The following is a 12,338-nucleotide window of genomic DNA, read 5'->3' on the forward strand; positions in this document are numbered from 1 at the left end:
ATTCCGGATTATGATAGTAATTTGGATCCCAAAGTGTCCAATGATTGGCTAAAGTCGATGGAGTGATATTTTTGTTGGTACAAAATGGAAGAAGTTGTCAAGTTGCGTTTCGCTACCTTGAAACTTAAAAGCGCAGCTCAAGACTGGTGATACGCCATCGAAGAAGATCTACAACGGTGTGGCCTTCCTCCCGTAAGCAATTAGGAGGAAATGAAAGCAAGAATGAAGCGAACGTTCCTGCCGCTAGATTACGAGACGACCTCCTTTCAAGAGCTCCTCACGCTTTGACAAGACAATCTGACCGTGGAGAAGTACACGCAGCATTATTATGACTTGGTCATTTGATGCCGCTTAACAGAAATGGAAAGACAACAAGTGGCGCGTTATTTTAAGGGGCTACGGTTCGAGCTTCAAAGAGAGTTGGTAACTGTTTGGCTCAACAACGTAGACGAGGCATATCAAATGGCCCGAAAAGTGTCAGACCAAAAGTTGATGATAAGGCACAGCAACCTTCAAGGTGGGGGTCATGCATCCACTCGTTCCACTACTAGTGGCTCCACTTCGCGCCCACAACCATTCGTACACCGCACTAACTTACCTCGGGATTACAAAATCAGTCAAAACTCCACCCAATCTGCTTCCAATCCTCTTCCCTGAAACGGTGATACCAAGGGAAAGTCTGCTGCAGTAAGCAAGGGAGGTCGACCAACAATTGCTTTAAGTGTAGTGGTCGTGGACATTAGGAGACTAAGTGTCCCTCTCGCAATCTTCAATTTTGTGAGACAGAAGATTTCATTGCAGACCAAGTAGAAGATGAACATGCAAATGATCCAGAAGATGATGAGGAGGAACTTGACGAAGGCCTTGATGGCCCAAATGAAAACAAGTTATCATTGGTGGTCAAAAGGATTCTGAAAGCACCAAACGAGGAGGCCCAAGAAGACTGCCTGCGAACGAATATTTTCCATACACGAGTATCGTGTGGTGGAAAGGCTGTCAAGGTCATTATTGACGGAGGCAGCAGCATGAACGTGGTCTCACAAAGTATGGCGGACAAGTTGAAACTAAAACCTCAAACGCATCCCAAGCCATACAAGATTGCGTGGGTGAATGACATGTTCATCCTTGTGACTAAGAGGTGCTTAGTCAACTTCTCTCTAGGTCGTTATAAAGAATCTCTTTGGTGCGACATCATTCCAATGAAGATCACACATATATTACTAGGGCGCCCATAGATATACAACAAGGATGTGACTCACAAGGGTCGCAAGAACACATACAACTTTATATACAAAGGAAAGCCTATTACTCTTAACCTAATGAAAGATGACGAACTTGAAGAGGCAAAGTCGGCTTCCATAGTGTTGAGCATGGCTCGATCCATGGAGGAGAGTCGTGAACGTGGAATCATGTATGCTCTGGTAAGATGCAAGTTCGATCAAGTTGATAATGTTGTTGTTCAACCACCCAAGATTCTAGACATTTTGTTCCAATTTCAGGATTTAGTCTCTGATGAACTACCAAGTGAGCTTCCACCCACCCATGCGCGACATTCAGCATGTTATTGATCTGGTACCAGAAGCACCATTACCGAATCTTCCCACATATCGAATGAACCCGATAAAGCTTCGTCGACAGGTAGAAGAATTATGAACAAAGGGGTTCATTCTTTATAGTCTTAGCCCGTGTGTTGTGCCAGTGTTGTTGACACCAAAGAATGATGGCAGTTGGCGAATGTGCGTTGACAATCGCGCCATCAACAAGATAACAATAAAGTATTGTTTTCCCATTCCGCACCTAGATGACATACTGGCAAATGCTACAATTTTTTCAAAGATTGATTTGCGAAGCGGGTACCATCAAATAAGAATTCGTCCTGGCGATGAATGGAAAACTGCTTTCAACACAAAGGATGGATTATATGAATGGCTAGTTATGCCATTCGGCTTGACATACGCACCAAGCATATTCATGCGGGTGATGACGCAAATTCTATGACCATTCATTGGCAAGTTTGTCGTCGTATACTTCGTTGACATCCTCATTTATAGCCATTCACAAGAAGATCATTTGGACCATCTTCGCCAAGTGATGAGAGTACTGCGTCATGAGAAACTCTACATCAATTTGAAGAAGTGTACCTTCATGAGTTCTAGCGTGGTCTTTCTCGGGTTCGTCGTTTCAACAGAGGGCGTAAAGGCTGATTTAAAAAAGATAAGGGCTATTGTTGAATGGTCTACTCCCATAAACATTCATGAGGTTCGTAGTTTTCATGGGCTTGCGACATTTTATCTAAGGTTTATTCGGAACTTTAGTTCCATCATGGTGCCAATTACTGAATGTATGAAGTCCAATCCATTTGAGTGGACTAAAGCAATAACAAAGGCATTTCAAGAAATCAAGTAGAAAATGACAGAGGCTTCAGTTCTTAGACTTCCTTATTTCGAAAAAGTGTTTGAAGTTGCCTGTGATGCATCGCACGTAGGCATAGGAGGTGTTCTTAGCCAGGAAAGACATTTGGTGACCTTTTTCAGTGAGAAACTCAATGCGGCATGAAAGAAGTATTCTACTTACGATGTGGAGTTTTATGCTATTGTACAAGCTCTGAAGCATTGGCGTCATTACCTCATTTATCGAGAGTTTGTGCTCTATTCTGATTATGAGGCATTACGTTACTTGAATTCTCAGAAAAAGCTAAGTGCTAGGCATGCTAAGTGGAGTGCTTATCTTCAAGAGTTCACCTTCAACCTCAAACATCACGCTAGTATTGAAAATAAGGTAGCAGACGCCTTCAGCCGAAAGTCACACCTTTTGTCTACCTTATCAATTTCCGTTGTTCGATTTGAAGAACTTAAACGGGACTATGCCACAGATGATGATTTTGGAAAGGTATTTTCAACACTCATGTCTAGTACAAGTACCGAGTACCCAAGGTATAGCTTACACGATAGGTACTTATTCTTCAACATGAGGTTGTGTCTTCCTAAGAGTTCCTTGCAAGAGCTTGTTATACGAGAGCTTCATTCAGGGGGCCTAGGTGGTCACTTTGGTATCGATAAAACAACAACTCTGGTTGAAGATCATTTTTACTAGCCAGGTTTAAAGAAAGACGTTGGGAACAATGTCGAGCATGTCAGCTTGGTAAAGGTAACAAGCAGAATACTAGTCTTTATACGCCATTACCTATGTCAGATGCTCCATGGGAAGACATCAGTATGGTTTTCGTCTTGGGATTGCCTAAGACTCAACGTGGCTATGACTCTATTTATGTTGTGGTTGACAAGTTTTCAAAGTTGGCTCATTTTATCTCTTGTAAGAAGATATCGACTGCCATGCACATCGCCAATGTTTTCTTTAAAGAAGTGGTTCATCTACATGGTGTTCCCAAAACCATTGTATCTGATCATGACGTCGAGTTTATGAGCTACTTCTAGTGCACCTTATGGTCTAAGATGGGAACTAAGTTGAAATTCTCAAGTGCGTATCATCCGCAAACAGATGGGCAGACTAAAGTCGTAAACCGTGGCTTTAAGAATCTACTTCGATGCCTGGTTCGTGATCATATAAGCTCATGGGACATCGTGTTACCACAAGCTGAGTTCGCTTACAATAGTTCTATGAACCGCACTACGAAACACTCTCCTTTTGAAATTGCGACCGGAATGCGACTGCGACAACCTATCGATTTAGTCTCACTTCCAAGCGTGACTCGATCGTGCTAGGACGCTGAAGCTTTTGCACAACATGTTAAGGAGATAAATAAAGAAGTTAGGCAAAATATCACCCTTAGTAATGAAAATTACAAGGGATATGCAGATATTCGACGACAACGTTTTGCATAATTCCAAGAAGGAGATAAGAGTCATGGTGCGACTTAAGCCTGAGCGGTTTCCAGCAGGCTCTTATACAAAACTCCACTCCAAAAAGGCAGGTCCTTACCACATTGAAGAAGCTAGGTGATAATGCATACCTAATCAAGCCGCCACCTGAAATAAAGATCAGCCCCATTTTTAATGTTGAAGACCTTACAATTTATCTTGGACATCATACAAACGAGAGCACGGAATAACAAGCTATCCAGATACCTGAGGTACCACGCCAGCTCGAAGAAATCATTGAGGACGTGTTGGATGATCAGATAGTTTCCACACGCCAAGGGGGGTATCAAAAGTTTCTTGTCAAATGGAAGGGTCAACCAAGGTCCGACAACACATGGATTTTAGCAGAGGACTTCAGGCGCATCAACCCAAAACTCTATGAGTATATTGCCATTAACTCGACAGAGCCGAGTTTTTTCTAGCCGGGGGGAATTGATGCAATTGACCCGCATCCCACACATGCACGCTCTGCACGTGTACAAGAAAAGGACCACCTTCCTTTTTTAGCCATCATCACTTCCATTTTCTCAAATCTCTAAATTAGAAAATCTGCTCTTTCTTTCATATGTTTATTTTTAGGCAGGGAATAATCTTAAATATTTTCTTATCTAAGTATCTTCTTATTTTAGGTATTTTCTTAATTATAGAATGCTTTCATAGATTTTTAGATTTTATATTTTTTATTACAGATTGTAAGGTTAATTATAAATAGGACCTATGTCCTATGGAATAAGACAAGTTGATTAATATTCTCTTTATATATTTTCTTATTCTCTACAGTAGTTGTTGAAGTGGGAGAAAGTGATCTCTAGTTCTAGACTAGAGGACTGTTGAGCTTGCTCACAGTCTTGCATTTGTTATCTCTAGCATCCGGCTAAAGGATTTTTTATGTTTATTTTTTTGAAGACAGGGCGTCCCCATCTCTTTTTTTTAAGTGAGACTAATCCCTGCGGATACACGCAATCACCCACAACCACGTGTATCGAGTAAAGCCAAGGAGGGGAATTGAACCCTCATCTATAGGAAGTAAACCTAGAGGATTGTTGGATCTTTTCCACGATCTCTTTCTTTTCTTATTAATTTATTTGCTTTCCCTTTCGGGTTTGCATCAAGGGCCTAATCATTGTTGAAGGCAATTCTCCAAATGTATCCAAGTAGGTTCCCAATGTTATAGTGGAGGCTTGGTTCCTTGCCTCAAGGCTAAAATTTCATTTGTTTGCATTGGCATAGAGGCTAATTCACTAGCGAATAGTTTGGCAAGAGGGACAGTCTTCCCCACTCATGTTGTAGGGAACTCAATTCCGCACACGTGATGTATTTTTGGCCTTTTTTGAACAGAAATACTGTAAGCTTTAAAAATTAAGAATAATAAATAAAAATAAAAATTACGATAACAAATTTTATTAAAGCCAAAGCAAAGCATAAAAAAACAACAAGAATAGAGGCGCTGAGATAGCAACCCAATTACAATCTGAGAAACTCTGAATTACAACCCCTTAGCTTCAAGACAAAAAAAAGCCCATTCGATAATCAGCCGTCCAACTCTTTGGGAGGTGCCTTTCATCAACTTCTTGGTGTTTTTTAAGCACCTCGCATTTCTTTCTTCCCACAACCCCACCAAATAGCAAGTAAAGCCATTCTTCAAAGCGCTTTCTTTGGATATCCGAGACCAACATCGTGCCAAGAAGCAAATGACAATCCACCGAATTCAGATTAGACCACAAGATTTAGAAATGGCCCAAGATGTCTGCCCAGATTGGTCCCTTAATGGGACAATGAGAAATAGATGGTCAACTATCTCCTCATCTTACACACACATAATGCGGATATTTAGGATTACCATTCCTCTTTTCCTCAAATTATCAATGGTAAGGACTTTCTTCCTCTCGACTAGACACCTGAATGTTGCTATCTCTAGGAGGAATGGAGTAGGACGACACGAATCAAGTGCACCACAACTCACTTTGATGATCTATACCGCACATAAGAGAATAGAAGGATTTGACCTAGAAAAGGCCGGTCCTATCGGCTATCAGCTTTCCACACCATCTTGTCCAGTTTGGAGTCAATAGAGATGAAAAGATGAATGCACGACAAGAGGGTAACATACTCTTCCACTTACTCATCACAAAGGAAATGCCTACACAGGGGTTCCCACCAAGGTATGCCAAATCGGTTACGTATCGGCCTTATCGGCCGATACGTAACGGTAACGGTGCGAACCGTTACCCGTTTCGGGGCCGTATCGGCCGATACGATTTTTTGTACCCGTTTCGGCCGATACGGGACCGATACGAGCGTAACGGCCCGTTACGGGCCCGTATCGGGCCCGAAACGGTAACTTTTTTTTTAGCTCTGTTTTTGCTGTTTTTTTGAAACCTCTTGCTTCCAAACTGTTTCTAACTCCTTCTACTACTAATTTCGACCAACCTTAGCTAGGTATTTGATAGAAAAACACATTATATTATAGATTTTTTTGAATCAAAGCTCGGTGGGCCATTTTTGAAAAATTCGTCAAAAATAGGTATTTATACTTTTTTTAATATATTTTGTTGTTTTAATCATGTCATATGATGTGTTAATCATAGTAGAACATGTTAATGTGCATTTTACAGATTTGGGGTGCCATTTAATAATTTTTTAATATTTTTTTCTATTTACGCATGAATTTTGGCCCCTTTTTTTAAAATTCAAAAAATCAGTTTTTAATGGTTGTTTTGCTGTTTTAATCATGCCATTTGATGTATTAATCATAGTAGAACATGTTAATGTACATTTTACAGATTTGGGGTGCCATTTTATATTTTTTTAATATTTTTTTCTATTTACGCATTTATTTTGGCCCTTTTTTTGAAAATTCGAAAAACCATTTTTAAATGATTCTTTTGCTGTTTTAATGATGTCATATGATGTGTTAATCATAGTAGAACATGTTAATGTGCATTTTACAGATTTGGGGTTCCATTTTATATATTTTTTATATTTTTTTCTATTTACGCATTTATTTTGGCCCTTTTTTTGAAAATTCGAAAAATCATTTTTTAATGATTCTTTTGCCGTTTTAATGATGCCATATGATGTGTTAATCATAGTAGAACATGTTAATATGCATTTTACAGATTTGGGGTGCCATTTTATATTTTTTTTATATTTTTTCTATTTACGCATTTATTTCGGCCCTTTTTTTGAAAATTCGAAAAATCATTTTTTAATGATTCTTTTGCTATTTTAATGATGTCATATGATGTGTTAATCATAGTAGAACATGTTAATGTGCATTTTACATATTTGGGGTGCCATTTTATATTTTTTTTTTTTTTTTTTCTATTTACGCATTTATTTCGGCCCTTTTTTTGAAAATTCGAAAAATCATTTTTTAATGATACTTTTGCTGTTTTAATGATGCCATATGATGTGTTAATCATAGTAGAACATGTTAATGTGCATTTTACATATTTGGGGTGCCATTTTATATTTTTTTTCTATTTACGCATGAATTTTGGCCCTCAAAAATAATTGCAAACACCTAAATGTAAGATATTTTCATATTACATTCATTCTAATATATCTATCATTGATAGTAAATAGTTAGAAAATTAAATATATGAATTTTGTAGTCAAATTCAGGTTATCTGGTTCATAAATTCATCAGACAGTCCGATACAACTTCTCACTAAAGAGTGGACCGTTACACCACCATAAACATGTTCCAATTTATAAATAAATGCATATTTGTAATGCTTAGAATATTCCGGATTTAATCTATATTTTTTCATATTTTTTTGGCAAAAAAATATTTTTGCGCCGTTACGGGCCGTTACGCCCCCGTATCACCGTTACGCCCCCGTATCCGTATCGGTTTTGGAGGTCACCGTTACGCCAACCGATACCGATACGGGACACCTTGGTTCCCACACAATCGCCCCTTCAATTTGTGAGAAGCAATTCACCACTGTGATGAAAGGATCTGGCGCCAAACAAAAGATGGAAGGAAATGCATCTTTTAGTGCAAAAGAGTCTACCCGCACATCTTCCCACAATCTTTTTTTTTTTTAATTGTTGTCCATAGAAAACCCCACTCCTTTCAAGAAAGCCACTTTCACAAAAGAAACTCCTTTCCACAAGGCTGACGGTTTGTAAAGGGACGAATCCTGTCCCTCAACCCCCAACTGAAGAGCCATACTTGCTTTTAAGAACATATTTCCAAAGAGCCCCATTCTCATCTCCAAGCCGCCAAAGCCATTTGCCAAGAAATGCGGTATTCATAGTTTTAAGATCCATGATCCCCGCACCTCACTCCTTGTAGGTTTTACAAACCTCGTCCCAATTAAGGAGATGGAACTTTTCCTTCTCTTTCGCTCCTTGCCACAGGAAATCTTGCCTAAGCTTCTCAAGTCTTGAAAGCACTGACACCGAGCATTTAAAGCGCGACATAAAGTATAAAGGGAGATTAGATAGTGCCACTTAATTAAAGTGATACGACCACCAAGCAAGAGATGTCGACTTTTCCATCATGCTAGCATCCTCTCAAATCTTTCCACCACTTTGTCCCATAGATGCTTTGTCGATTTACCCACACATAGTAGTAAACCCACAAGAGTAGCCAAAAGCGCCCCAGTCGCACATCCAAAGATATCGGCCAACATCTCCACTTCATTTACCTCCATCCTCACCCCATATACATCTTGCTCTTAGACAGATTAACTTTAAGGCTCAACACAACCTCAAAGCATTTAATAATAGTTTTCAACTAATCCACCATGGCGGGGGATGCATCGCAAAAGATAAGAGCGTCCACAAATTGCATGTGAGAAATGGGGTAAGAGATTCATTCAACCGAAAAACCACATGTAAGGCCCTCATCTTGGCCCTTATGAAGCATTCATCCCAACACCTCGACCATCATAAAAAAAGAGAAAAGGAGAGAGTGTCCCCTTGACAAAGGCCCCTAGAGCTTTTGAAATAAGCTTTCAAAGAGAGGACCGAAAGCGTGTTGAGCTTACACATTCCCAAATACATTGCCTCCTTTTCAGCCCACATCCCATCTAGATCATCATAATCTAGAAAGCTCCAATCAACGTAATCATAGGCTTTTCAATATCTAACTTGCATACGACACCTTTTACTCCCCCTTTATACCTAGAATCAAGGCATTCATGGGCAATTAAGGCATTGTCCGAAATTCGTCTTTCTAAGGACAAAAGCACTTTGATTAACGAAGATGACACTTCCTAATATATTCCACAACCGCGTCACCAAAACCTTCGCTAAAAAAATTATAGGACCGTCCTAGGAGATTGATCGGGCGAAAGTATCTCAAAGATTCTGCACCAGAAACCTTCGGGATGGTGGCAATACAGGAAGCACCAAGCTTGGAAGAAAAACAACCCCTATCATAGAATTCCAAAATGAAGTTCATGGCATTTCCCTCGATTACTTGATGGGGACATCAGATGACCTACTCGGGTGTACCAGAGATGAAGGTGACCACCTGCACCATTGCAGACTTGATCTCTCATCTTGCATCCTACGGTAGTTTCCATCATCCTACATCACTACTTCCAAAAACTCTGGAAGAACGCCATTGGAAATCCATCTAGACCTGGTGGTTGGCGCTTTGTCTTTCCTTAAAGAATCAACAGCCACTTTGACCTCATCCTCCATAAAGGGGGCCTCAACCAAAGTAGCTTGAGCCTCAGAGGTTAATCTCATCTAACATCAGTAAAGTGCCAACTTCAATATCCACTTCCAAAAAGGTTCCTTATTTTTGGGGGGAAAAGTCCTTAGTGGTGCCTCCCATTCGTTAGATGAGTTGGTAGAGACAGTGCAATGTGTGTGAGTAATACAGGGTTCAATCCCTGGTAGTCTTATGTTTCTTTTAAAAATTCCTTTGTGGCAAAATCCTTCTAAATAGGAGAGCTCCCACTTCAAATAACGCTCTGGAATCTGGACTCTCGCTCCCACTTCCTACCTATTTAACTTGTTTACATTTTGAAACAAATGCTTCCCCACCCTTGCACCCATATATGTTGCCTCTTTGCTTCATGCTTCTACAACTATAGGTGAAACCTTTTCCAAATGAAGGTTCCTGCATCAAATGTGTACATACATACATATATATTAGAGTTGTAAGGCTAAATGATTGAATTGGAAACATCATTCACAATTAGGACTTAACGTGGACTTTGTTTTAGTTATCAAGGAGTCTATCTAGGGAATTATAAGGACTTAGATTAAATCTAATTAAGGGCTGACTCTATAATTATGTTTTAGGATTAGTAACGTCACATATAAGCACTGTTTTACAGATTTTTAGGCGGGCTATGATGGACGATTGAATTTTTGCTATCATACTCCCTTTTTGTTTTTAATAAATGCATACATTTTGTGATTTAAATGGTTTAACCTAATTTCTTTGTGCTTGAAGTTCTTCTCTCCTAGTGTTGCTGCATTATTCGGTTGTGTTTACACTTGTGTATGTTGTTGAAATTAATCTGCGAATTGATTTTGGACCCCTGGAAATTCAATTTTATTTGCTAGAAAGCATAAATAAAGTTACTAAAAATCAGGAACTGTTGCTGATTTTCTTCTTATAAGCTCCAAACATACAGCTATACTTTGTTGGAAGAACTGGCAGGACGTATCTAATATGCTTGGAGTATAGACCTTGATTGGACTATTGACCATCTTTTCAACAGCCCACCTGATTATCATCAACTGGTTGGTGAAGACCATCAAACCGGTACAATTTTTACTATGCTCCATCTATCATCAGCACACCAATTTGAACTGTTTGGATTGACATATATGTATGCCACATGATTTGTGCATCTGTTGCCCAAACTCCTTACATCAAGATCACCAACTCATGTTGGATAGTAAGGACCAGTGTGGATTGCCCAGGTCACTAGAATCACGCTGATCAGATGATAATAACCATTTGATTGAAGGCCTGCAAAATGGATGGTGAGAATAGAAAAGATCTTACTGTATATTTTCCAATCCCCAACCAACTCAGTTAACGGCGATCATCCCATCAGGGTCATTTCGAGGCCAAATGCAATTCCACGTGCCCCACAAAGGGATTGCTGGTAACAAATAAAGCAGAAACACTCACGATCGCCAGTGTTGGCAGGCGAATGCCAGATCTTCCCTCCATCCGCAGCTGATCGAGAATGCTGCCCTCCGTCGCGAACCTCTGACTCATCGTGAATCTGAGAGAAGTCCCGCGCATAAAACCTCCACCCAAAGACCTCCAACGATTCTCTCGGCCCGACCTTAAACCAGCGGTCATAGAGCTCTGTAGCATCGTTGCTGCCACAAGAAAGATGAAGACAGCAGCAGCAACAGCAGCATAGAAGAGAGACGTGCCCTTGATCTGAAACCCCTTCCGCCCGCCGCCGCGGAAGAGATGGGGTCGATTCCGCCATCGCTTGCGGCCTAGATCATCGCTGTGGTTTTTAGGGTTTTCGAGGTGATGGTTTCTCTTGACGGGGAAGCCTCCGCCGCTGCCTCTGACGGCGTGGAAGCTTAGATCTCCGTTGTCGTCCGACGCCTGAGATGGAATCTCGGCCATTGGACTCCGCCCCATCTGGTGGTCTTTCAAATGAAATGTGATGGTGATAATGAGGGACGCGGATTAGCTGGCGTTGCCCACACCACACCACCAGCGGAGGTGGGTGATGTGTTGGGGTTGCAGGGCCACAGTCATGCATGCGTGTTTTATCCACGCCGTCCATCCGTTGTGACAGCACATTTTAGGGGACGCGGATTTGACTTTCGCTGGAACTTCCTCCGATAGTAAGCTAGGTGGGCCAACCGTGATGTCTACGAGAAATTGGGAAATTTACGACTGTACGACCCATTTATGGCCCAATTAGGAGACTAAACCCACCTTATTTTCCCATGCGAGAATACGCCCCAGCTGTACGGATGGCTTGCCAAAGGTCGAAAATGGCCCTGCTTGTTCCTTCAAGCGGATCGGCCGCTGCCCGAAAACGAGCGCTGACGCTCCTCGAACTCTGGGTTACCCGAACGGTTCTCCACAGTTATGTATTTATCATATCCACAACGTTCACCCATATTTCGAGATCATTTCGGAGCATTATCCAAAAAAGAAAAAAATCATATCTAAAGAGCAACTGGACCACACCACAAAGAGCAGCAGAAAATTGATTTTCACCGTAGAAACTTTTGTAGGGCCCACCATAACATTTATTTTCCATCCAATCTATTCATAATGTCACAAAGACATGGATGAAGAGGAAAAACAAATTTCGTAATGATCCAAAACTTCTGGGACCCCTAAAAGGGTTTCAATGGTAGACGTTCAATCTTCCACTGCCTTTTACAGTGTGGTCCACTTGATAGCTAAATCTATCTTATTTTTCTTCCTAAGCGTCAGTACGAGTTCGCCAAATAGATGGACGGTTTGGATATAACACATACCTCATAAAAGGA

At 40.7% G+C, this 12,338-nt stretch overlaps 1 protein-coding gene across 4 annotated transcripts in view; it reads right to left on the bottom strand.

Annotated features, from left to right (window-relative positions):
• LOC131231146 (uncharacterized) overlaps window positions 1-11,552 on the bottom strand; it is a 135,566-nt gene extending 124,014 nt beyond the window's left edge. For 2 of the 4 annotated variants that reach the window (XM_058227244.1, XM_058227243.1), the window contains exon 1: window positions 10,996-11,548. In XM_058227244.1, coding sequence (XP_058083227.1) covers window positions 10,996-11,469 — 474 coding nt within the window. In that variant the 5' untranslated portion in view covers window positions 11,470-11,548. Of the gene's footprint in view, window positions 1-10,581; window positions 10,911-10,995 lie in introns of those variants that run through there. The other 2 variants (XM_058227245.1, XM_058227246.1) reach the window with 2 other exon arrangements.
• Window positions 11,553-12,338: the final 786 nt, after the last annotated feature.

Source organism: Magnolia sinica, chromosome 17, assembly GCF_029962835.1.
Source record: "Magnolia sinica isolate HGM2019 chromosome 17, MsV1, whole genome shotgun sequence".
Lineage (NCBI taxonomy): Eukaryota > Viridiplantae > Streptophyta > Magnoliopsida > Magnoliales > Magnoliaceae > Magnolia > Magnolia sinica.